We start from the raw sequence: 27,286 nt of genomic DNA on the forward strand, positions 1-27,286 counted from the left end.
TAAGTCATAGAGGTTTTTGCAAAGATTAAGTATGTTGAAATAAATCAGTTAATTAGAGTAGCACCGGTACTATAAAAATACTTTATAATATTAGTTATTATTATTATCATCATTATTATTATTTATACCAAAGAAAAGCACTCACTTGTCTTGGAAATTACAACATTTATCTTTGTCCCAAATATGGACAGGACAGGAGGGGCATGGAAAGGTGTACATCACTTAATTGCTTTGTGATCATGGGGAATTTATGTTGCTTCTCTGGACTTTGGTTTTCCTTTTTAAAAAATATTTATTTATTTACTTGGCTCTGGGGTTGGGGTGATCCCCTGGAGGAGGGCATGGCAACCCACTCCAGTATTCTTGCCTGGAGAATCCCATGGACAGAGGAGCCTGGTGGGCTACAGTCAATAGGGTCACAAAGAGTCAGACACAACTGAAGTGACTCAGCATGTCAGGTCTTAGTTGTGGCATGCAGGATCTTTAGTTGGGGCATGCAAACTCATACTTGTGGCATGTGGGATCTCGTTCCCTGACCAGGGATTGAACCCTGGCCCCTGGCATTGGGAGTGTGGTGACTTAGCCACTGGACCACCAGGGAAGTCCCTGCACCTTGGTTTTCTTGGCAATGAATGGGAATATTAATGTCCTCTTTATAAAATGAGCAGTACCAGCTTATCTAGAGCTGGGTCATGGTGGGTTTTAGGTCACTTAATGTTTTCTATCTTTCCATTGTCCAGGCCATGGGCAGATAGTGGTGAACAAGGTGTGGGTCTTGACTTTGGGGCCCAAATATGTTCTTGCCTTGATGAGGAAGCCAGATAATTGCATTGTCCTGGCCCTGGGAGATTGAGACCCCAGCTAGGCTTCCTGGGGGACTGATTTCTCTCTCTCTCTCTCTCTTTTTTTTTTAAAAATAATTGCACAGTTCTGCCCCATGGAGGGCCTTTTTTACACTCCATTTTTACACATGATGTGATAAGCACCATGGTAACAATAACAACAGCTGGCTGTATGGTGTACTTAAATCTGTGCTCCAGACACCATGCTCAGCCCTTCCTGTGGATTATTTATTAGGCTGGCGCTATTTTCATCAGCCCAGTTTTCAGGTGAGGAAACTGAGGTTTAGAAAGGTGACAGGATGGGTCCAAAGCCCCCAGAGCTAGTGAGTGATGGCTTTAGGACTTGACCCACACTATCTGACTCAAAGGTTTTTTTTTTTTTTTTTTTTGCTTCTCTGTGCAGTATATGAGATTTTAGTTCCCTGATCAGGGATTGAATCTAGCCCCTCTGCTTGGAAGCTTGGAGTCTTAACCACTGGACCATCCGGGAAGCCCTTGACTCCAGCCAGTTTTAACAGAGGGGTGTTGCAAGGGCACAAAGTGGTGAACTATCTTGTGGTGGTGGGTTGGGAGGAGGAAGTTACTGAAGCCTCCATGGAACTGAGTATATATATACATATTCTTATTTTTTGGCTCCGTGGCACGTGGGATCTTAGTTTCCTGACCAGATGTCGAACCTCTGACCTCTTCAGAGGAAGCTCCATGTCTTAAGCGCTGGATCACCAGGGAAGTCCCTTGAGCTGAGTATTGAAGGATGTGTAGGAGCTGTAGATCAGAGTGGGGACGGGGAGGTTCGCCAGGCAGATGGAAGAGCCCCTGCAAAGGTTAAAGGTGTTTAGGAGAATTGGAAGATGTGTCAGTGATCTCTTGCTGCGGTAGTGATATGTGAGCTATGTGTCATACGTGTCAGTTGTCTCCTGTGTGTCATCACGTGTCAGTTATCTCTTGCCGCGGGGCCCGACCTTGTGGCAATAATAGAGGTGCAAGCAGAAGGGCACCTTTGTGGTTGCGTCTCATCCACTGAAACCCCATTGGTCAATGCAAATCACGTGGTGAAGCCCAAAGTCCCCGGGCGGGGCGGGGTAGTGCAGAGGACACAGACACAAGGAGGGGTGAAGAGTTGGGGCCATGGCTGCAATCTGTCGCACTGGGAGTTTGGGGGATTGGAGGGCTGGGGTGTGGGGAAGCTGCAGACGAAGCAACAGAGGTCATTGGGAAGGAGCTTGTGGAGAAGGACCGGAGAGGCCAAAGGGAAATGGCGAGGAGGCTGCTGCAGCCAGGAGAAAAGACTTGGGCTTGGACCACGGCAACAGCAGTGGGGCTGGAGGAGATTGATTATGCTACATTTGTCCTATAAAAACCAAGGCAGTCAGGCTGAGGTACTTGGTCTGTTACACAGATGTCACAGATGGCCCTGGGGATGTAATTGGCCTTGGCCTCTGCAGAAAGGTTAATTGCTCAGATCACGCAGTCTGAAGCTTCTCGGACTGACAGAATGGCTCGCCAATTAAAGACTTGGAGCTGCTGAGCTTTCTGTCTTCTCTGGTCACTTGACCAGGGCTGTGGAGGGGCGGAGAGACTAGAGGCTCTGCCCAAGGCTATGAGGAGCTCCTAGCCTGGAGGGACAGTAGGCCAATAAGCAAACATTCTGTGGGCTGTGACAGACATTTTCACCAGGCTGTTCTTGTTCTGGACAACTCATTGCAACAGGCTTGAGCCAAAGGAAGAAATTGCTGACTCAGGTAACCCAGCAGTGGGGTAGATCTTAGAAATGCACAGCAGGGTCCACTTTGCTCTTAGAAGGTCGCTTCTGTCAGCTCGTCGTTCCTGTGTCAGCTTTATTCTCAGGTGGGTTATTTAATGTCAGAGATGCCCCAGGACAGCTCCATCTTCCTCTGTTTGGCAATCCACAGTACTAAAGAGGAACGCCGCTTTCCCAGATGTTGCCACAAAGCTGGGACCCGGCTCTGATTGGCTCAGCTTTGAGTCACGTGCCCATCCCTGAACCAATCACTGTGGCTTGGGTCTCAGCCCCACTGGAACCGGGAGGGGTGGTCTGTCTCACCCATCACGGGGACTGGAGTAGGGAGCTGTGGTCCCTGGAAGGAAAAGCAGATTCTATTCCCAAGAGGGATGCGGGGGAGGTGGTGGAAACTGTGGGGGTAGTGTGGGGGATGACGAAGGGAGTGGAGTACCTATCAGGGTCCTCAAGTCATGTCTAGAGGAAGGGTCTTTAGGAACTGTTGAGTCCAGCTGCCTGTTTCACTGGTGAGGAGATCAAAATGGGAAAGCTGCTAGAGATGAACAAGATGTCAGCGTGGGGAGGGTCTGGGGAGCGGAAGGTTGGATTAGTGGAGAGGCTGGAACTTTTCTGGATCCTGTCTGAAAAGTTGACATATGAGCTGAGACCTGAACAGAAAAAGGAGCCAGCCACATGCGGATAAGGGGGAAGAACATTCCAGAAGGAATATCTACGTGCAGAGGGCCCGAGGCTGAAGTGTGGGTGGTCTGCACACCAACATCTCAATGCCTGGTCTCTCACACTCCGGGTTATCAGGAGTGAGGGCTGCAGAGGTCCCACACTGGCTTTTCTATGCATTTCCTCAAAAGTGATCTATATTTCTGCTCAAAGCATGGTGGCTAGGAGAAGTCACTGAGCCCTTCCAGTCTGCAAGGGGTCTGGAACACAGGGGGAACCACATGGTTGTTGAGTTAGAAGTAAGTGTTCCTGCAAGAGAAACCCACTTGCCCTTACCATCTTCCCCCTGCAATTCTCCAGGCAAGAATACTGGAGTGGGTTGCCATTCCCTTCTCCAGGGGGTCTTCTTGACCCAGGGATCAAACCCAGGTTTCTTGCGTTTCAGGCAGATTCTTTACCATCTGAGCCACCAAGGAAGCCCCCTTCCTCCAGAATCTATTACTTGAAAAACCTTTGCTCAGTAGGCTTGTTAGAGGTGTTATTTCATGGGTGTTTTCATTTAAATTTTACTACTAATGAGGTTGAATATATTTTCCCATACAATTTTAGCTACAGTTGTTTCTTCTTTTGTGAATTATCTGGAAACCTAACCTTTTGGGTCTCCATAAAAAACCCTTAAAAAAAAAAAAAAAGCCTGAAACATGAGGCATTTGGAAGCTGTGATCTCACAGACCCTGTCCAGCTTGCATATTCTCTTGGATTCTCTGATCTTTAAAAATACCAAAGGAAATGCCATTTATATTGGCAAAGCTTTGTGGGTGCCTCCCAGATGAGAGAATAAAGCCCTGAAGTTGGTGAGTTTAGGTATTTTTAGAAGCTTCTGCTAGAGTGTTAAAACCTGGGATCCTTTTGACCATGGTGGGCGAGGGTCTTCTTGCAAAAGAAAAGATGTTCTCTGGGTCCAGGGCAATAAAATAGACATTCCAAGTGCATGGGAGACTCAGGCAGAATCATACATTTCTCCCCTCACCCCCTGCCAAGATGAATGCCTTACTCAGATAGAAGTGCTAGAATAACCTTTCACACACCCTTGCAGATAAGCCTTAAAAGATCTCTGCCCACAAACATTTTTTTTTTTTCCATCTGATTCTGTGCATGCCTTAATGGGGCTGACAGGAACTTGACTAGCATCTTCCCCTTTGTGTGGTCAAGCCTGGTGCATTGTAGGAGTTAAAGAAATGTCTGTTAAGGATCAGAAGTCCTGGGACTTCCCTGGTGGTCCAGTGGTTAAGAATCCACCTACCAGTTGAGTCCGGGACACAGGCTCGATCCCAGGTCTGGGAAGATCCCACATGCCTCAGAGCAACTAAGCCCATGAACCACAACTACTGAGCCTGTTCTGTAGAGCCCATGAGCCAAAACTACTGAAACCCACACGCCTGCCCTGTGCGACCTTCTTTAATTCTTCCCTCTCTGGGGTGAATTTTTACTATTTGAATAATGATGTGGAGAGCACTCAGTTATGACGGAGTTTTGAGTTCTGTGAAGTATTGCACACTAGTGTCCTTAGGGTCCCCCCATCGCTCAGCTGTGTGTGTGTGTGTTTAGATGGAATGTACTTGTTTTACAATGTTGTGTTAATTTCTGCTGTACAACGAAGTGAATCAGCTATATGTATATGTTCATCCCCTCCCTCGGGGACCTCCCTCTCCCCGACCCCAATCCTACCCATTTAGGTCATCACAGAGCACCAAGCTGAGTTCCCTGTGATTTAGAGCAGGTTCCCACTGGCTATCTATTCTACACATGTGTGGTTGTTGTTCAGCCACTCAGTCGTGTCCATCTTTTTGCAATTCCATAGACTGCAGCACGCCAGTCTCTCCATCCCCACCCCCCCACCCCCGTCCTTCACTGTCTCCCGGAGTTTGCTCAAACTCATGTCCATCGAATTGGTGATGCCATCCAACCATCTCATCCTCTGTCATCCCCTTCTCCTCTCACCTTCAATCTTTCCCAGCATCAGGGTCTTTTCCAATGAGTCAGGTCTTCGCATCAGGTGGCCAAAACATTGGAGCTTCAGCGTCAGTCCTTCCAATGAATATTCAGGGTTGATTTTCTTTAGAATGGACTGATTCAATCTCCTTGCTGTCCAAGGGACTCTCAAGAGTCTTCTCCAGCACCACAGCTCAAAAGCATCAGTTCTTCTTGGTGCTCAGCCTTCTTTATGGTCCAACTCTCACATCCATGCATGACTATTGGAAAATGGTAGTGTATATATGTCAATCCCAATCTCCCACTTTGTCCCACCCTCCCCTCTCCCCTCACTATGTGCACATGTCTGTTCTCTATCCCTGTCCTGGAAACAGGTTCTTCTGTACCATTTTTCTAGATTATGTATATGCATTGATGTACAATATTTGTTTTTCTCTTTCTGACTTACTTCATTCTGCATGACAGACTCAGCTTGTGTGGTGTTTGGAAATATTAGGATTCATTGCTGATGTTTTGGAGTGGGGAGATCTCACATAAAAAAAAAAATCAGGATTTCTGGTTTCTTTTAAAAAGTTGGAGGATCTGGCAGCCCTGGTTGCAACATGCCATGGGTCTGCTGAGCAGCCTCTCCTTTTACCTGCGGTGGGGCCCTCCAGTGGTTGCAGTTGCCATCCTGTTGCCCTGTTGTCTTCCTGACATGGAAGCAGGGTGTCAGTTCCGTTTATTATTGTGCTTGTTCATTTACTGAAGGAAGAAAGTAAGAGATTTCTTGTTCCCATGTTTTCTATCAAAATTCAGGGGGAAAACATGTGCAAAGTCCCTGGGGTAGGAATGAGTTTTGTGCATTTGTGGATGGGAAAAGAGACTCAGGGAGGAAGGGAGATCAGGCCAGACAGATGGGCAGGGGGCAGATCATTTAGAATCCTTGAAGGAACTTGGATTTTATTTTGAGTGTGATGGGAAAACATTTGCACATTTGAGGGCTTGAAGAAGCAAGATTCCATTTACATTCTGAACTTGGGCTGCTGAATGGTGATAGATGCTAGAGAGAAAAATAAAAAGGGGAAGGGGATTGGGAGTATTAGGGAGGGGTGTGGGCAAATAGTAGGATCAGGGAAGCTATCACTAAAAAATAACGTTTGGGAAAAACTTAGGGGAGGGGAAGGGGATCCAGGGGAAGGAAGAGGCAAGTGCAAAGGCCCTGAGGCAGGTGTGTGAATGATGTGTTTAAGGACCAGCAAAGAGGCCAGGGATGTCTGATGTATTTAAGGACCAGCAAGGAAGGAAGGACAGGAAAGCCTGGCGCATTGCAGTCCATGGGGTCGCAAAGAGTCAGACATGACTTAGCGACTGACCAACAACAAGGAGCCCAGTTTGACTAGGCAGTGAGCAAGGGGGAGGAGGGGTAGAGGTGAGGTCAGGAGGTGTCAGGGAGTTAAAGGCTATTTTACTGCTGACCCTGAACAGGCGAGTGCATGCTGAGCCCACTGCAGTGCCCTCTCCCAGTGGCTTCATGGAGGACCAAGGAAGGTGTGTGTCTTGGCTGGGACCTCCTGGGGCCAGGACTTCCCAAGTGAGAACTTGGGGAGGAGGGTGGAGCTGCAGTCTGTCCACCAAGCCCTGAACGCCTGGCCTGCTCTACAGGGGGCGGTGCCCTGCTGGCTCATTCCAGCTCTGAGGCTGTTCTGTCTGTCCGCAGCCCCCAGGATGGAGTCTCAGGAGCTGAAGTCCCCTCCCCATCTGTGCTACCAGTAGGCTCCATCTGTGACCCTCTGCCAGCCATGGTGTTGGGGGAACAAGGGTAGACAGAGTTGGGTGGGAGTTTGGCGGCCGCCTTGGGTACTTGTCCTCGTGGGACACGTGTCAAATTAGCACAACCTGGAGTTGTCAGGGGTGAGCCCTGTGCCTGCCTTGGCCAGAGTCTCCACCCTTACCTTTTGAATTGTCACCGTTCAGCGATGATTGTCACAATCGTGCCCCCACAGATCAGCGTCAACTCCAGGCTCCCTCCTCCCTCCCTTGGCTGCGTGGCTCCAGCATGAACTTTTGGACGCCAGGTCCCTGCTACCCTTGAGATAAAGCGGCCTCCTCTGCCCAGCCCCAGCCCTTCCCCGCTTGGCCTCTGTGGGCCAGCCACACCTGACGGCCCCGGGGGTTCTGACTCCTGTTTCCCCAGGTCTGGTTTGCCTTTCCTGGCTCCCTCTCATCCTTGAAGTCCAGTTGGATGCAGTACCTCCTACAGAAACTCTTGGGACTCCCCAGTCTAGCCACAGCCCCTGCTTACAGACTCATTGGTGGACCATCCGTGCTTTGTTGCTCTGGCTCTCATCTTTCTGGCATGTCCTGAGAGTGTGGCCTTTCCTCATGACATTCCAGATCATCACAGTACCGGCACAATTAGGAAATAAAAGATGGCACTTGCTAGGCGCTCAGTGTGTACCAGGCTCCGTTTCCACATAGGTCATTGAATCCCCACTATAGCCCTTGATGTGGGCGTTGGAGGCATTCCGTTTCACAGATGAGGAAACTGAGGCCCAACAGGATTTAAATAACTTGCCCCACATCATACAGCTGGTAAGTGGAAGAGGATTGAATCCACTCTGTCAGGGCTCTCTAGAGCCCTGTTCTTGTGCCCACCTTGTCCCTCCCCACTGAATGGGGTGAATGACTTGCGTACTGACCCAGTTCAGATGAAAAGCCCTCAAACTTCCCCTTCTCTCTCCCTCTGCAATGAAGCTTGAGCAAACCTCCCTTCAGGCCGGCCAGTCTCATCATCAAAACCCACGGCGTCTGCACCGCCAGCCTCACTGATCTCTGGTGGCCTTGGCCTGCAAAGGCTTGGGGCGGGGCTTGGGTTCCCAGCCAGAGGTGGGCTCGGTCATGGCGGTGACAGCATCAGATCTTAGCCACTAGACCAGTGGTCAGTGACAAGGGCCTTGGTTCTTCAGGTTTGCAGAAAAGAATTTCCACAAAGACGAAAACCAGTGAAGCAAGTAAAGTGTTCATTAGGAGGAAAAAGAGTATAGTACTTGTGGAGAGACACATGGGTGGGCTCAAGTGAGTCTCTGAGTTGTGCCCACACAGCAGTTTAAATCACTTCCATGGGACATTTCTTCCGGTTTCCTTTTGGCCGATCATTTTGATTTGTCTGGTTTATGGTCCATATTGGTATATCTCAGGTTTTTCCCATGTGTGCACGTGCATCTCTTAGACAAGATGCTGCTGCTAAATCACTTCAGTCGTGTCCGACTCTGTGCGACCCCATAGACAGCAGCCCACCAGGCTCCCCTGTCCCTGGGATTCTCCAGGCAAGAATACTGGAGTGGGTTGCCATTTCCTTCTCCAATGCATGAAAGTGAAAAGTGAAAGTGAAGTCACTCAGTCGTGTCTGACTCTTCGAAACCTCATGGATTGCAGCCCACCAGGCTCCTCCGCCCATAGGATTTTCCAGGCAAGAGTACTGGAGTGGGGTGCCATTGCCTTCTCCACTTAGACAAGATGGATCCTACCAAAAAGGCATCTGGGTAGAACATCCCTTGTCATGACTCCCCTTTGGCCTCCAAGGAGCCTTTTCTGTGCTTGTGTTGTCAGAGAGGTCTCCTGACTTCGGGAATGAGAAATATGTGGTCTGTGCAGGGTACAACCTCCTCCCGTAATTGCCCTGCGATTCTCGTCTTGGAGTTTCAGTCACTAGAGGATGAATCTCCAATTGCTTTACTCTGGGTGGGGGGTGTGCCCAGGGCATCTGGCTCCTGCCTCATCACCACCCACTAGCGCCTCAAGTCACATTCCCTTTGGCATCGGCCCCTCTGAAGAATCTGCTTCTCTCCCTGCAAATGTCACCAGAGGGGCTCAAATCTCCAAAGCCCGTGGCCTTTCCCTCATCTCTTGGTCCTCGTATTTTCCTGACCTTTGGGTGGCATTCACAGCAGCAGCCGCCTCATCCTTGAAGCAGTTTCTTCCCTTGGCTCCTTTGCTGCTGGCCGTCTCTGTTTCCTCTTGGCTTATGTCCTTTCTTAATTATTTGTTTAACAACTTTTTGCTGAGCATCTCCTGGGTCGGGGCCAGATCTTGTTCTAGGAGATAGCACTGAATGGTCTGACAAAACCCTTGCCTGTGTGGAATTTTCACTGTGGCTGGAGAACCGATCACATGTGTTGGCCAAGAGATAATGTTACCATTTCAAATAATGAAAAAGAGAACGGAGTGAAGGATAGGAAGTGACTGGGTGTATGTTGTGGGAATGACTCCTCTAGATGGAGTGGTCCATGGCATCTCAGCTGGAAAGCAACTGAGCAAAGCTGGGAAATGAGCATTCTGGCCACAGAGCTCAGCAAGTGCAAAGGCCCTGGGGTGGCTGGAGCATGGTGGGCTAGGAGGTGTCAAAGGATAAGCGGAGGCTTGACAATTTTGGTGGAGGGGGGTTGGTTCGAAAGATAGGCAGGAAGTTGGGGCCTATTCCAAGTGCAATGAGAACTCTCCAGAAAGTTGCAACAAAGAGGAGACTTCATGGTATTTGTATTTTTAAAAGACACTACTCATTTAAACATGTAAAATATCATGTATGAAACGAGTTGCCAGTCCAGGTTCGATGCACGATACTGGATGCTTGGGGCTGGTGCACTGGGACGACCCAGAGGGATGGTATGGGGAGGGAGGAGGAAGGAGGGTTCAGGATGGGGAACACATGTATACCTGTGGCGGATTCATTTTGATATTTGGCAAAACTAATACAATTATGTAAAATTAAAAAAAAATAAATAAAAGACACTACTCAAAATATAGCCCATGCATCAGAATGACTCAATGGACATGAGTTTGAGCAAACTCTGAGAGATAGTGAAGGACAGGGAAGCCTGGTGTGTTGCAGTCCATGGGGTCGCAAAGAGTCGGACTCTGACTTAGAGGCTAAACAACAAACAAATCACAATGACCTGGGGTGCTTTTCACAATGCAGAGCCCAGCCTTTTCCCCCATCTGCAGTATCAGCTTCCCTGGGGCCAGTGTGGGAACTGCACTTTAACAAGTACTTATATATTTGAGAACAACTGCTTCAGGCAGAAATTGTTAACCTGGAAATTCCCAAGGGGTCAGTGGTCAGAATTCAGGGGATCCCAAAACTTGGGTGGCCAAATATCACATCTTTACTCTCCCTGCCTTCTAACTGGCAGTTAGCATTTCCCTCCATGATATGTGGTGTCCCAGCCCCACCTGAGACTTTGTTGCTGAGTGGAATCCCAGAGTTTTCATAACATATTACAGGGAGTGCAGAGGTCTTGAAAATATCACTTTCTTTCTGGCTGCTTCAAAGTCGCAGAAGTTATTAGACTTGCACTCGATCCTGTTATTTTGTGCATTAATAAAGAAGCACGTAGGTTGATATTATACATTTGATTTTTTAAAATGTCTTGATAACTCCATTTCAGTATATTGGTTTCCTTTACAATCCTGTATGTTTGTCTTATGCATTTAAAAACATTGTTCAGGGAGAAATGTGAGGCTTCATCAGATGCCGTAGGGGTCCAATGCTCCAGAAAAGAGGCGAATCCCCTGCAGAGAGCCGGAAGAGGGCTCAGACAGAGCTGAGCATCACTCTTGACTACTCCCCTCGCCAATGCTGTGAGACCTTGGGCAAATCACTCTCCTTCTCTGTGCCTCAGTGTGCTCATTGGTAAGATGGAGCCTGTATCAGCTGTTTTGAATGCTTGTTGGAAGGGACCAGCCAGGCCAGCCAGAGATTATCAGGAGGTGCCCTTTCTTCCACTGACCTCGAGGCCCGCTGGGCTTGTCCTTCATGGGGACCTGGGCTGGCTGGCCTTTGAATCCCAGCTCTGTCATTTATTAGCTGTGATCCTGGGCTGGATAAGTAACCTGCCTGTGCCCAGTTTTCTCTCATCTGTAACTTGGTGATAATCATAACACCTAAGCCATTATAAGGTTGAAATGAATTTTTATTTGCTAAAGGCCCAGCACAAGGCTTGACACTCCTTAGGTGATGTATGTGCGTGCGTGCGAACTCGCTGATATGTGTCCAATCCTGCGACCCCATGGACCATCCCGCCAGGCTCCTCTGTCCATGGGATTCTCCAGGCAAGAATACTTGAGTGGGTTGCCATGCCCTCTTCCAGAGGATCTTCCCAACCCAGGGATCAAACCCACATCTCTTCCGTCTCCTGCATTGGCAGGCGGGTTCTTTACCAATAGCACCACCTGTATAGGGTTGGCCAACCCAATAAACATGATTGTCTTTATTGGGTGTGTGTCTCACCCCTCAGGTTATTTTTCTACTTATTTATTTTTTAAGACATTACAAAGTTTATTTATTTTTGACTGTGCCGGGTCTTCGTTGCTGCGAGAGGGCTTTCTCTAGTTGCAGAGAAAGGGGGCTGCACTTCAGCCATGGCGTAGGGGCTTCTCATTGCAGTGGCTTCTCTTGTTGTGGAACACAGGTTCTAGAGCACAGGATCAGCAGTTGGGTCGCATGGGTTTAGTTGCCCCATGGCATGTGGGATTTTCTTGGACCAGAGATCGAACTCCTGTCTCCTGCATTGGCAGGTGGATCCTTAACCCACTGGGCTACTAGGAAGGTTCCACCCCTCAGGTTAAATTTGGGGTTTCCAGAGGGCTGGATCCAAATCTGTTCCCCTTTGCATTCCTCATAGTGCCTGATGCAGGGTCTGGGTTTGGGAAATTTGGTGCACAGACTATGAGTTTTTCAGGTGAGTTTCAGGGAAGAGGAATACTGTAGGGGCCAGGATCAGGGAGGGCAAGTCAGAATGCCCTGGATTCTGCAAGAGGACTACAAAGAGACTACAGGCAGAGGCTAGAATGTGCTTCATTTTGGGATCCTGAGCAAATGTTGAATCCAGGTCACCCAGGTGACAGTATCTCCCTAATGCCTGCTCAGCCTGGCTCTGTCAGGCTTCAGACAGATGAATTTTTTCTTATTTCCAAGTCTCAATGTTCTCATTTGTTAAATGGGGATAGCTGGCATGTATTGAGGCTTATCGTGAGCTGAACCTGGATTATGCCTCTTTGTGTGTCTTATTGAATCCTCACAACCAACCACCCTCAGGGGTAGATGAGGAAACAGGCTCAGAGAGGTAAAGTAACTTGCCCAAGGTCACACAGCAGGTCAGTAGCAGAGAGGAGGTCTGTCTGCAGGCCATGCCCTTAGAATATAGAATAGAATAGAAAGTCGCTCAGTCGTGTCCAACTCTTTGCAATCCCATGGTTTACACAGCCCATGGAATTCTCCAGGCCAGAATACTGGAGTGGGTAGCCTTTCTCTTCTCCAGGGGATCTTCCCAACCCAGGGATCAAACCCAGGTCTCTTGCATTGCAAGCAGATTCTTTACCAGCTGAGCCACAAGGGAAGCCCACTGCTATCATCTCACAGCAGATAAACCTTTCCTTCCCCCCACCCCTTGCAGGGAGGGACCCCATGGACCATAGCCCACCAGGTTCCTCTGTCCATGAAGTTTTTTCCAGGCAAGAATACTGGAGTGGGCTGCCATGCCTTTCTCCAGGGGATCTTCCCGACCCAGGGATTGAACCCACATCTCCTATGTCTCCTGCTTTGTAAGCCAGTTCTTTACTGCTGAGCCATCTGGGAAGCCCTTGGTTTTCAAATGTTGGTATCTAATTCAAAATTTAAAAAAATACCACGTATAACAAGAGAGACAGAAAGACAGAATGACAGAGACAAAGATAAGGAACAACAGAAACAAACAAACAAACCCAAGAACAGAACAAAAGAGTCTCAAAAACTTGTCTTCAGACCAGTCTGTGACTTCTGACTTACCCCATCCTGCTTCCTTGGTCTGCAGAGCAAGCCCATTTTAGAGATGGGAGAGGGGAGGCTCACGGGGTGGGAGGACGTACCCAAGTGATGAGAGGCCACAGTGGAGTGGTGGCCAAAGTCAGCCTTCGACTTCTAAGTGCTTCCCATCACACGCTCCCTCCCAGCCTCCTCCCCAGGACCTGCATGAGTGGGCCAGAGATTATGTTCAAGGCCAGCTTCTGGATCCTAAAGAGAGAGGACAATCATTGTAGTCTGATAGGCCAAGGTCACCATGACACATCTCAAATGCTCGGTGACTGTCCCCAGGTTCCAACAGGGCCATTTCTAAAGGGCATGTCTACCAGAGTCATATCTAAATTGATGGGGCCTGTAACCTTGTGGAACTCCGGGGGCAATGAGACATTGTCAGAATCCATTCTACTGATCAACTCATTTATCCAGTTGTGAGCCCAGAGGAGGACGACTCATTTCTCTGGGCCCAGCTTGTCAGCTTGATACACCAATGTTTACTGAGGACCTACAATGTGCCATGAACTAGACTAGCAGGGTGGAGGTGTGGTATGCAGACACAATCTTCCTGGTTCCCTCGTTTTTTTTTAAGTTATTTATTTACTTTTGGCGGTGGTGGCTCTTTGACGTTGCGCAGGCTTTTTTCTGGTTGTGATGATGGGAGGGGGGCTTACTCTCTAGCTGTGGTGTGCAGGTTTCTATTGTGGTGGCTTCTTTTGTTGCGGAGCACAGGCTCTAGGGTGTGCGGGCTTCAGGAGCTGTGGCTCACGGGCTTAGTTGCTTTAAGGCACATGGAATCTTTCCAGACCAGGTGTGGAACCCGCGTCTCCTGCATTGGCAGGCAGACTCTTTATGACTGAGCCGCCAGGGAAGCCTTCCCTCCCTCTTAAGAGGACTTTTTTGATTACATTGAGCTTGTACAATTAATCCAGGATAATGTCACCATCTCAAGATCATAATCATATCTACATTCCGAGCTGCCACTGCAGGGGGCACGGAACTAAGAGGCTGGTCAGGGAACTAAGAGCCCACGTTTCATGGTGCAGCCCAAGGGTGGGGCGGTATCACGTCTGCAAAGTCCCTTTTGACATGTAAGGTAACATCTTCACAAGTTCTGGAGATTGGGACATGAATATCTTGGTGGCCATTATTCAGCTGACCCTGGAGGAGGACAACACTCCAAGGGCCGGGGCCATACTGGAGGCATGGGGACGATGAAGTGTTCAGCAAGTAGCCGGTGCTGAGGGTGGAGGTGGGCAGAGTTCCTTAGGATCTGCTGGTCAAGGGTGAGGGTCCCATATGAAGACAGATAAACTTCATCTTCTAGAACAGCGCTCCTCACACTTGAACGTGCATTCAGGTCAGCTGGGGAGCTGGTTAAAATATAGCTCTTGGTCTGCTTTGTGTAGAGAGGCTCTGTGTGTGCATGCGTGTGTGCTAAGTTGCTTCAGTCCTATCCGACTCTTTGAGACCCTATGGACTGTAGCCCGCGAGGCTCCTGTCCATGGGATTCTCTAGGCAAAAATACTGGAGTGGGTTGCCTTGCCCCCCTCCAGGGGATCATCCCAACCCAGGGATTGAACCTACATCTCTTATGGCAGGCAGGTTCTTTACCACTAGCACCACCTGGGAAGTCCAGAGAGGCTCTAGAAAAGGACAGTTCTGGGAAAGATGGTGACTGACACAGGAAACAGCCTCACCCAAGCCCCGTGCTTCCAGAGCAGCACCCAGTTCGGCGTTTGAATGGCATTCCATTCCCAGGGGCTCTGTTACCGCATGTTTTTGCACATCCTGCAGGAGCAGCCACCGTGCATGTCTGCTTGTGCGTGCGTCTTCAGCTGCTCAGTCGTGTCCGACTCTTTGTGACCCCATGCACTGTAGCTCTTCTGTCCATGGGACTTTCCAGGTGAGAATACTGAAGTGGCTTGTCATGCCCTCCTTCAGAGGATCGTCCCGACCCAGGGATCGAACCCATATCTCTTGTAGCTCCTGCCTTGGCAGATGGGTTCTTTACCACCGAGCCACCTGGGAAGCCCCCTGCCATGACCTGCAGTCAAAGTCTCAAAGGTTCTGTCTGACTCATGAAAAGAAGATTCCCAGTGCCATGCCCTCCAGCAACTCACCAGCCCTCTTAGGCCTTCATGGACAGGATGTGGGGCTGAGGTAGACAAGAGGACTCTTGGAAATAGCTTTAGGATCCATGCATTTGACTCAGATAATTCAATCCGGGCATATTTTTAGAGCTGAATGCCTTTCCTTTGAAGCTAATTTCTTTTGAAATTCAGCACCTTCATGGTGGAGTGTCATGGTGTTTGCTAGAACCCCCGAATCCATGAGGGAGCTGGATAACTGAGAATTTGATGTATATTTCACTCCTACATGTATTTATCAGGGAGGACCATACAGGGTTTCAAAATGTTGCATGACTGTGGAGTGACAGGAATAGACATGACCTTAGACGTCATTTTATGAGGGCTGTAAACTCAAATGGTCACGAGTGCTTGGAAGGAGCCATGAAGGAGTGAGGGGGGCTGGCTGGGGTCTGTGCTGACCCAGGAATACATGCCCTGTTGGAGGGGGCCCACCCCACCTCAGCCCCACAGTCATATGGGGGTGTGGGTCCTGCATTCTTGCATCCACCCATTTTGCAAACAAATCCGGAAATCTGGATTTTTTTTTCTGTGAAGTCTCCTATTTTTAAATGTTGATAATGAATTCAGATATTTTTAAAATACTGTGTGGGCCAAATAAGACAATTTTGTGGGCTGGCTTCGGCCTGTTGGCAGCTTGTTTGAGAAGCCACTTGTTTTACCGAGGAGGGAAACTGAGGCCCCTGGGAAACACCAGGGCCTCCCAGAGGACCCATAGCATTGGGGCTGGAACTCAGGGCTGCAGACGTGCGGTGCAGCCACCATTTCCAAGGCAGCCTCTTTCCCCTAAAACCTCAATCCCTGTGCCTCTGATAGCATCCCCTCACTCCCTAAAGATGCAACCTCACGTAGCCTGGCAGGTGGAAGACCTGCCCCTGCTCCAGACTGCCCCCAGCATGCTTTGTGACACGCACACATCCTGATTCTTTTCCGGGCTAATTTCTCATTTGCAGATGGAGAGCTGGGGACTTGGTGACCCTCAAAGCCCCTCACTACAGTTCTTCAAGGCCTCTGGCTTTCTCCTCCCAGCCCCCCATGCATCCTTGCCTCTGAGCTTCCAATATTGACATTTCACAAACAGTAGCTGTCACTGAGCCGTTTCTAGCCTCAGAGGTCCCGAACCGCATCATGTACATGATTGAAGCTGCTGGGTTTCAGGGGGTGTGTCACTGAGCCCACAGCCAGCGGCCACTGCACCACGACTTAGTGATTTGACATATTCAACAGATGGATTTGGGAAGGAAAAATGTGTTCTCTTAAAATGCCATTGCGTCTTGGGATTTCATGTGATTTTGCCGCAATCCCCCTCTGCCCTCCTCGCCTTCCCCACGAGGGTTTTATTTGTCCCGTGGCTGAGATGCACGCGTTCCAGGCTGCCTACTCCTTGGCTCTACCCATGTGAATAACAACGATGACCGCAATAATAGGAACAGCGAATGCGCATAACGTGCCATGTGCCAGGCACTGCCCTGAGCTCTTCCCTCATCGACTGAATCGCTTTATCTTCACAACCGTCCATAAGTGCGTTCTGGATCTATCCCCAATTTAAGCGAGAAAACAGATACAAACAGGTATCACGGGAGACGACACAGTCTCCTGGCTGATAACTGGCAGAGCACGTGTCAACCTTGGTGGCCTGGCCCACGTCTGGCTCTTCACCCCTGTGCCTCCCTGCCTCTTGTAATTATCCTAATTGCCAATGATTATACTAATTAGGAAGTAATAGTAACACTTAGCTCTTGTGAACACTTTTCAAGTGTCAGGCTTGTGTGACTTCAAGATATTGTCTCATTGAACGCTGATGACAAGTCTATTATGGCCATTTTTCAGTGGAGGAAACAGAGGGCCAAGGGGTGAGCCCCTCCCTCCCCCGCCAAGGTCACCCATCCAAGACACAGTTCCCACCTGTGATGTCCCCTCCGTTAAAGGGCTGGCCCTGGAAACTGTCTTAGCAAGGGAGGGATTCCTGGGTGAAAGGGAAATCGTTCTTCCAAACCCATCAGTTCCATCAGTGGAGGGTCAGAGTTGGCGTCACGGAGATGTTTTTTAAAAAGGCAAAAAGAGCAGCTAAGAGGATTAGCTGTCACCTCGTGGGCCCCACACCTGATGAGAAATCATTTCATTGCTCCTGCCCCGGGAGGTCACCAGTTCTCCGCTGTGAATCGAGCCATTAGTGGCAAGTTTCAGAGACTAGAAACAATCATCTCTGTGATTATTGAGCCTTTCTGGACATCACCAAGGCCCCCTGCTGATCCTGCCCAGAGGCTCCCAGCCCACTGTCCTGCCGGCTTCCCTTATTTACACGTACATACGGTGCGTTCCGTAGCACTAATAATAACAGTGGACATTGGTTTTAGACCAGACACTACGTGATGATTCCCAATTGTTTCATTATTCCCCTTCTACCTTCTCTCTGTTTGCCAGGCGCCAACACCTACGGTCTAGCATTGACTCAGTTTCCCCCCACCCCCCAAAGTTGACTGGCTTTTTTCTTGGTACGTTTGAAAGGGAACTGCAGATCAGTGACATTCGTATTTGAATATGCATCAGCATCACCTGGAGAGCCCATTAAGACACAGATGGATTCCACTCTCTGAGTTTCCAGATCCAGGAAGGCCCAAGAATTTGCATCGCAGGTTCCTGAGTGTTGCCGCTGCTGCTGGTCAGGAGTCCAGTCTGAGATCACTGGCTTAGATCACTCCTCTAATTGGATCCCTTGCTATAAAAAATGATGTGCTGGGGAGCTCTCTGCAGGAAACAGAATCCCCCACATGGTTCAAATGAAGGCTCTTGGATGAAAGAACTCATAGAGGCATGGGAAGGGTTGAGAGAATCTGAGGCACCCGAAGGCTGACAACGGCATGGAGCTGTTACCAGCCTTGGGCAGGAAGGATAAAAGGGCAGAGCGGTGTTCTGGTGGCTGTAAGAATAGTAGCTGTGACAGCGGAGCTGTAGTCGTGGGCAGAAGAATGAAGTCACTGCCAGAAAAGCGGACAGAGACTGAGAGGGAGCAGGGCAGAAACACACTGACCTCTCTCCTCCCAGGGTCCAGTTTCCAGCTAGTGCCCCCCATTGCTGACTCAGAGAGCCAGGGAGCCTGGGGATGCTGTCTAAGGAGTCAGGTCCCTGGGGCACAGAGCAGAGCAGAGAGGGGTGGAGAGCAGTGGCCTGTGAGGGAGAAGAGGATGGGGGAGATGGAGAGTTCCCAGCACAGAAGGAAACTGTCAAAATGTTCTTCAGGTCTGCCTTGCTGTTGTTCAGCCACTCAGTCCTGTCCAACTCTTTGCAACCCCATGGACTGCAGCACGCTAGGCTTCCCTGTCCATCACCAACTCCCAGAGCTTGCTCAAACTCATGTCCGTCGAGTCAGTGATGCCATCCAAACATCTCATCCTCTGTTATCCCCTTCTCTTCCTGCCTTCAATATTTCCAGCATCAGGGTCTTTTCCAGTGAGTCGACTCTTTGCATCAGGTGGCCAAATTATTGGAGCTTCAGCTTCAGCCTCAAGTCTGCCTAGGAGCTGCTGAAGAGCTGAGCATTGTTTCAAACAAAGTGTTAGGAAGGTATTAAGAACATATTGGCAACAAACAGAGATGCTTGGTGGAGCTGATAAAATTTTTAAAATAATGGGAAAATGAATAGTGTTTTCACTCAGATGCAGACAATTTAATGTGCTTCTTCACCCTTAACTCCATCTTTCCTCTGGTGGTATTACTGAGTCCAAGCTTGGACGTGCACAGAAGGCCAAGAAACCGTGTTGTTGGGGCAAGGAATAACGACTTGATTCCGAAGGCTAGCAGACTGAGAAAGTGGTGGACTAGTGCCCCAAAGAACCATCTTGCCCAAGTTAGAATTCAGGCTTCTTTTATACTAGAAGGGGAGGGGTTGTGGTTAGTGTTGCAAGCTTCTTGGTGTAGGAATTCTTTGTTCTTGCAGCTGTCCACCTAGTTCAGGACATAATATTCGTGTAAACCTCCAATGAGACAAATGTTATTCTCTGTTCTGCCACTTTAAAAAAATCTCTATATGAATGGGAAAGTGTCACACTTTTAAAGATCAGAACCTTGAGAATGGACCATCCTGTATATTTCAAGCTACAGGCAACATTCTTAACTTTTAGCAAAAGCAACAGAATCCAACTAAGACTTGATGCAGCCAAATAAGTAAGTAAGTAAATAAACTGTTGTTGTTCAGTCCTAAGCTGACTCTTTGCGACCCCATGACTGAAGCACGCTAGACTTCCCTGTTTTTCACTATCTCTTGGAATTTGTTCAAATTCATGTTCATTGAGTCGATGATGCCATCCAACCATCTCATCCTCTGTTGTCCCCTTGTCCTCCCGCCTTCTATCTTTCCCAGCATCAGGGTCTTTTCCAATGAGTCAGATCTTTGAGTCACGTGGCCAAAGTACTGGAGCTTCAGCTTCAGCATCAGTCCTTCGAAGGAATATTCAGGACTGATTTCCTTAAGGACTGACTGGTTTGATCTCCTTGCTGTCCAAGGAACTCTCAAGAGTTTTCTCCAGCACCACAATTCAAACACTCAGCTTTCATAAAGAAGGTACAACGTTCATATCTGTGCTTGACTACTGAAAAAACCATAGCTTTGACTATACGGACCTTTGTCAGCAAAGTGATGTCTCTGCTTTTAATATGCTGTCTAGGTTGGTTATAACTTTTCTTCCAAAATGCAAGTGCCTTTTAATTTCATGATTGCAGTCACCGTCCACAATGATTTTGAAGCCCAAGAAAACAAAATCTGTCACTGCTTCCACTTTTCCCCCATCTATTTGCCATGAAGTGATGGGACCAGACACCATGATCTTAGTTTTTTGAATGCTGAGTTTTAAGCTGGCTTTTTCACTCTCCTCTTTCACCTTCATCCAGAGGTTCTTTAGTTCCTCTTCACTTTCTACCATTAGAGTGGTATCATCTGCATATCAGAGGTTATTGATATTTCTCTTAGCAATCTTGATTCCAGCTTGTGAGTCATCCAGCCTGGCATTTCACATGATGTACTCTGCATATAAGTTAAATAAGCAGGCTGACAATATACAGCCTTGTTGTACTCCTTTCCCAGTTTGGAACCAGTCTTTTGTTCTAATTGTTGCTTCTTGTCCTGCATACAGGTTTCTCAGGAGACAGATAAGGTGGTCTGATATTCCCATCTCTTTAAGAATTTTCCAGTTTGTTGTGATCCACACAATCAAAGGCTTATTGTAGTTAATGAAGAAGTAGATGTTTTTCTGGAATTCTCGTGCTTTCTCTATGATCCGACAGATGTTGGCAATTTGATCTCTGATTCCTCTGCCTTTTCTAAATCCAGCTGGTACATCTGGAAGTTTTCAGTTCGCATACTGTTGAAGGGTAGCTTGAAGGGTTTTGAGCATAACCTTACTAGCATTGGAGATAAGCGCAGTTGTGTGGTAGTTTGAACATTCTTTTTTGGATAATTCCCAGATGGCTCTAGTGGTAAAGAACCCGCCTACCAATGCAGGAGACATGAGATGTGCGTTCAATCCCTAGGTCAGGAAGATCCCCTGGAGAAGGAAAAGGCAACCCACTCCAGTATTCTTGCCTGGGAAATCCCATGGACAGAGGATCCTGGTGAGCTACAGTCAATGGCGTTGCAAAGAGTCGGACATGACTGAAGCGATTTACCACATTGAACATTCTTTGGCATTGCCTTTCTTTGGGATTGGAATGAAAACTGACAGATATTTTAAAAAATATAAAGTTATTTTAAAAACAATTTTTAAAAAGTAAATGAAACAGATCCAATATGGAGTCAGATTTGTCCCTCCCTATTACAATGGGAAACACAGATTTGAAGATCCCACCCCACCTGGTGGGTGCCCAGTGTTACCTACCCCTTGGGTACTTATTCATTAACTCACATTAGGCATCGGTTGAGGGTGGCTCCTGGGGTAGAGGGCAGGGTGGTGTCAATCTCCCAGCAGGTGGGGCATGGGCTCTGATGACCAGAACAAACCCTGGGGCAGAGAGGTGCTGGCAGGTGGCAGGTGCGTTGAAAGGTCATGGGCAGGAGTGGGTGGGTCATCCCTAGTACGGCTGCACCGTCACAGCCCCCTCACCACCCTTCTGCTTGAGTCTTGATGTTCCCGTGGATTCTGCTTCCCACCATTTCCTCTTTGGCTTGGCATGCTTTCTGGGGGGCATCCATCTCTTTAACAATCATGGCGAACACTCAGTGCCATGTCTTGCCAATGCCCCCATGTCCCTGTCTGGGCTCCAGCTGCCTGGTGCACATCCTCACCAGAGGTCCTGCAGCAGCTGAAGATTCTGCACCTGTAGGTCTCGACTCACACGTTCCTGTCTTAGTGTTGTCCCATTCTCACTGCAGAGCAAGAACCGACTGCTCAGATGCCTGGGCTAGAAACATGGCCCTACTCTGGACTCCTCCCTCTCTTTGGCCATCGCATCCATGGGTCAGCAGACCACAGAGCCCACCCCTCTGGAGTTATCAAGCTCCCTACTTGTCCTCACCATCGTCACCCTGCCACTGTCGTGGCCTGGACCACCAGCATCTCTTCATGGGTGTGTGTGTGCTAAGTCACTTCAGTCATTGCTGACTCTGTGCGATGCTATGGACTGTACCCCACCAGGCTCCTCTGTCCATGGGATTCTCCAAGCAAGAATCCTGGAGTGGGTTGCCATGCCCTCCTCCAGGGCATCTTCCCAACCCAGGGATTGAACCTGAGGTCCTGTCTCCTGTATTGGCAGGTGGATTCTTTACCACTAGCGCCATTCTTCACGGAGCATGGCTGAACCTCCAGCGGATATGCTAGTCAGGCCCCCTTCCAGAGGGAGCCTCCTGGCAGGCCTTTTCCTTGCTAAGGCCTTTAGGACAGCACCTGCCTCTGCATCATGGGTCAAGCCCATCTCTTTCAGCCTGGTTCTCAGTGTTACCAACCAGGGCTCTTAACCTCCTTAATCAACAGAAATTGATAAGAGGCCAGACAGGTAATTCAGGCCAGGCTTTATTGGGGGTGAGAACAAGCAACAGTTTCTTGCTCGCTCCCCCAGCAGGGTGGAGGTGAGAGGACAAGCTATTTCCCTATATGGGTTGACAGTAGGGGAGAGTCCAGGGATCTGGCCAGAGGGGTGGCTTGCCCACCCCTTTGATGGTGTTGTGTGTAGGGGTCATGAGCAGTACCTGCTTTTGCTCCCAGCTCTTCAGCGGTGGCAGTTGTTTTCTTAAAGAGTATTTTTTACTCTATATTTTACTTAGATATTTGTTGGCTGTGCTGGGTCTTCCTTGCTGCACACGGGCCTTCTTCAGTTGTGACAAGCGAGGGCTACTCTTTAGCCATTGGTGCCAAGGCTTCTCATTGCAGTGGCTTCTCTTGCTGCGGAGCGTGGGCTCCAGAGAGCCAGCTCAGTAGCTGTGGTGCACCGGGCTTAGTTGGTCCGAGGCATGTGGGATCTTTCCGGACCAGGGATGATGGAACCCTCGTCCCCTGCATTTACAGGCAGATGCTTTACTGAGCCACCAGGGAAGCCCCGGGTTTTTGGTCTTTTTGTATCTTATTGTCCATAATTTGCCCCAACTGCGCAGGCACACAGTTATTTTCAGTCCCTGATAGTTTCTGTGTGTTTTTGTTGCTTGAAGAGAGTTTTGTCCAGGCGCAAGCATTGCACCCAAGGGTCCCAGGTCCCAGCCTGTCTCACCAGCATCCTTAAGACTCATCTACTTTCCCCTGTGGCCTCCTTCCCCACCACACCTCATGGCCATCTGGGCTCAGGATCATTGAGAATGCCCTCCCCAACCACAGTCCTACTCCGTGGTCCTCTTCCTGCAGGAATCCTGGCTCAGGAATTCCTAGGGATGCTGGGGTGCATGTAGATAAGAGCTGTGGCCAGGGAACCCAACTTCCCCCATATGACTTCAAAGTGGCCACTCTCTCCTGCTAATTTATAACCTCCCTGCCCATGATGGTTTCTGGAGTCAGAGAGGCCTGAGTTTGAACCCAGACTGACTGTATCACTCACTACCCAGCTGTGTAGACCAGTGGCTTAATCCTTTGGAACCTCAGTTTGCTCATTTATAAAATGGGTGCTGCCTTGCTAAGCTGTCAGGAAGACTGGGGGAGATCATGCTTGTGAATACTGGTGTCTGAGGCCAGAGTCCTGGAAGCAGATCCTGGGATGAGGATCCATGTGCAAGTCATTTATAAAGAAATGCCCCAAGGAAGGGCTTCCCAGGTGGCACTAGTGGTAAAGAACCTACCTGCCAGTTCAGGAGACCTAAGAGATGTGGGTTCGATCCCTGGGTCAGGAAGATCCCCTAGAAGAGGGCATGACAGCCCACTCCAGTATTCTTGTCTGGAGAATCCCCTGGACAGAGGAGCCTGGCAGGCTACAGTCCATGGCGGTTGCAAAGAGTGGGACACAACTGAAGCAACTTAGCACGCATGCACACCCCAGAGGAGAGTGGTAAGGGAGCTGGAGAGAGCAGAATGGGGAAGGGAGGAAGGCAAGCGACAGGTTGATGTGCGGCCGGAGCCCAGGAAGGGCAGCTTCCGCTTTGGCCCGGAGGGAATTTTGCAATGTGCGTCAGGTCCCAAAATTGCCTCTGCCAGAGCCCCGGGGCGGGACCACCCCAATCAGCCTCTGGCTGATGACATCGCAGAGAGGAACAATGTAAGTTTCCAGGTACTTTCTGAATGAAGATGGGCAAAATGAAGTCCAAAGACTTCCTGAAGACAATCCTTCAAAGACAGAAAGACTGAAAAGAGGAGCAAGGACATGGGGTGGAACATTAACACCATCCAGTGTGACTTGGCACCGGAAAGATGCCTAAAACCCCTGGCCCTACTGCGGCATTGCTGCTACTATTTGCATAACCTCAGCAATGATCCTGCTTCTTACTATAGTTACTAATTTCCTTGCCTTGGGTGGGCTGAAAATTTCAGACAGATGCTCTGAGCCCAGTGGGTAGACAGGAAAAAAAATCTGGCAGAAAGAAGCAGCATAACCCCAGCCATGCATCTGAGATTCCAGCGCCTGTTTCTCCGAGGTTAACTCACTCCTGGAGCATCTCACTGCCCCACGCCCATGCCATCTCCCATCCCGTCTGAAAGAGCAGAGTTGGGCCCTGCTGGGAGGGGCAGGTGGTGGGGTGCGGGCCTGGCCCCAGGCCCATGCGGGCAGGAGGAGAGCATCCGCTGGGGGAGCGGGGGCGATGCGGGGGAGTCGGCTGAGTCAGTGAGCTTCACTGTGGTGAGGGGTGGCCTCCGCCCACCAGCAGAGCAACAGCAGCTGGAGGTAAAGGCTTCTGGAAGCGAGACCAGGCCTCCCTGTGGGCATCCGCCCCCCTGCAGGGCCCGGCTCGCCCCGCACCTCCTGCCTTCCTCCCCACTGCCTGGTGGGCCCTGGGCCAGCAAAGGGCTTTGGAGGCTGTGAGTGTTCGGTGCCAGGGGGTGTTTTAACAACATCCAGGCTGCCAAGAGCACATTATTCTCTTACAGAAATCCAAGGGATTGCCCAAGAAAGGTGATATTTTTGTAGCACAAAAAGAGAGAGAGAAAGAGAAAAGTTCTTCAAAGCTCTGAAAGGCCTGTTGCATCAGGAATGATAGTGGATGTTTGAGAATCTGGGTCCTTCATCAGCCAGTAGATAGGGGATCCGAAATCGCTGTTTGTTTGCTTCCTTCACTGGAGGCTGTGTATCGGGGTGTCCCTAGGACATTAACGTGGAGGGAACAGCTTGTGCAAAGGCAGAGAGGTAGGGAAGGACAGGTCTAACAGCTTGTGAGAAAAGAAAAGCTGAGGATCAGGACTGTTGATTATAAGAGATGGAAATTCTACCTCTAACCAACTTAGGCAAAGAAAAAGAACTCTTGGTTTCTCTGATTGAAAGAACAAATGACTGGCAGCTTCAGGCATGTCTGGATCGAGGGGCTCAAACAATGTCACAGAACAAGATCTTCCTTTGTCTCTCGGTGCTACCTTTCTCGGCCTTGGCTCTGCCCTAAGGGAGGCCCTTGCTACTCAGTGCAGCCACTTCCATCCTTCCCAATCTCACACTGAGTGGAAAAAAAGGAATTTTCTTTCCTAGTAGTTCCAGCAAAAGTCCTGTGTCTGACTCATTGAGTTGACTTGGGTCATATGTCCATCTCCTGCTGGCCAGGCCTGGTCCATAGTCCCTTCTCAAAACCTATGGTTAGTGTGGCTTGGAAGGTAAGTGGCTTCTAGAAAAAAAATGGAGTGGGGTAGAGGGTAAATAAAAATGGAAATGTCCCTTGAGGGCAACCATGATGTGTGTAAGAGCCGGGATGTTTACAGCTGCAGGCAGCAGAGACCACCACACTTAGCTACAGAGACCACCAGCTTAGCTACAGAGAACCCCGGGGGGTTGGTGGTTTGGTGGTTAGGGTATCCCAATGAGCTTCCCTGGTGGCTCAGTGGTAAAGAATATGCTTACAATGCAGGAGACAGGGATTCGGTCCCTGGGTTGGAAAGATCCCCTGGAGAAGGAAATGGCAACCCACTCTAGTATTCTTGCCTGGGAAATCCCATGGACAGAGGAGACTGGCGGGCTACAGTCCATGGGGTCGCAAAGAGTAGGACATGACTTAGCAACTAAACAACAACGATGAGATCATCTTTCCATCTCTCTGCTCAGCAACTAGTGTTAGCCCTGAGATGGCTCTCAGTGGCAGTCACTTTACAGATGAGAAGAGAAAGAGAGCCTCTTATCCAGTCACAGGATGGAAGTTCTTGCCTCCAATCTGAATGGACCTGCTTATGGTCCACATGCCTGCCTGGACCAGTAAGCATCACCCCAAGAGTGCCATGATCTGACAGACTTCAGCTAGGGTTCCTGAGCCAGTCCCCGTGAGGAGGATGGCTGGCCAGGATCTCCTTATCCAGTTAGGACCCACCCTAGATCCGATGGTCTTCTCTAAAACAACTTGATCCCCCAATCCAAGGGCGTAGGGGTGGAGTGAACACAGGGAGAGTCCGCCCTGTGGGTCCTCATCTCACTACCTCCCTCCTCCTCCGTGCAGGGGTCCTGTGGCTGTCGGTGGTCTCCGAGGTACTCTACATCCTCCTGCTGGTGGTTGGCTTCAGCCTCATGTGTCTCGAGCTCTTCCACTCCAGCAATGTCATCGACGGGCTCAAGCTCAATGCCTTCGCGGCTGTCTTCACGGTGCTCTCAGGTAAGGCAGTGGGGGAAGAACACACCAGAACCAGCCCTGCACTCAGAGCAGAAGAAAATGCAGGGGGGTGGAGCCACCTTCGGGCTAAGACCTGATTGGCCCCCTCCCGGGTGACTGTGGACCAATCACTTCTTTTCTCTGAGCCTCAGTGTTAAAATTTGTAGAGTGGGATTTGTCTGCTTCCTTATTCTCTGAATCAGCATGTGTTTACTGGTGTCTTGTGTGCCAGGTTGGATGCTAAGAAGTACCGGGGTTAGAGTAATGAATGGAAACAGACAGTTGCGGCTCTTGGTGAAGAGATGTGGGACAGAGAGAGGGTTAGCTGGAGAAGTTTCCAGGAGATGAATGCCGCATGGCGAGGTGATGGGTGGGATGTGTGCGCAAGGGAGAGGGGGGTGGCCATGACAAAGGCCAGACTGTGGTGTCCTGGAGGATGTGAAAGGGGAACCTGTTGCGGGTGGCGGGCACGTTGATTATCTGCTTTAGCTTATTGCCCTTGAGACATCCTTGGGGAGATGGCCAGCAGGAAGCCAAATGAACAAACCCATCTGGACGCTCAAGGGTGGGGGCGGGGTGAGCAGAGATCATCAGCAAAGGTCAGGGATTTTGAGGGTTTTAGGAAGAATTGGATGGTTGGCTGTGGCAGCCTGACTCCAGGAGCTGGAGACAGAAGACTCCAAGGAAAGGTCATTGGATTAGGTGGCCAGGTGCCCAGAATAGCATCAGCAGATCCAGGCCATAAGGGGTTAAGCTGGGAGTTGGCCAGAAGGGGTTAAGCTGGGAGTTGGCCAGAAGGGAGTGAAAGGAGCCTGTAAACCATAACTTCAGGAGGCCTGACAGATAGAGCTGTGGCTTGGCTGTGTACGACAGCTATTCCTCAAAAGC

At 49.6% G+C, this 27,286-nt stretch overlaps 1 protein-coding gene across 4 annotated transcripts in view; it reads left to right on the forward strand.

Annotated features, from left to right (window-relative positions):
- Positions 1-27,286, forward strand: part of GSG1L (GSG1 like) — a 254,575-nt gene that overhangs the window by 138,018 nt on the left and 89,271 nt on the right. For all 4 annotated transcript variants that reach the window (XM_025274751.3, XM_044935653.2, XM_044935654.2 and 1 more), the window contains one exon: positions 26,249-26,401. In XM_025274751.3, coding sequence (XP_025130536.1) covers positions 26,249-26,401 — 153 coding nt within the window. The remainder of the gene's footprint in view (positions 1-26,248; positions 26,402-27,286) is intronic.

The sequence above is a fragment of the Bubalus bubalis genome, chromosome 24, assembly GCF_019923935.1.
Source record: "Bubalus bubalis isolate 160015118507 breed Murrah chromosome 24, NDDB_SH_1, whole genome shotgun sequence".
Classification (NCBI taxonomy): domain Eukaryota; kingdom Metazoa; phylum Chordata; class Mammalia; order Artiodactyla; family Bovidae; genus Bubalus; species Bubalus bubalis.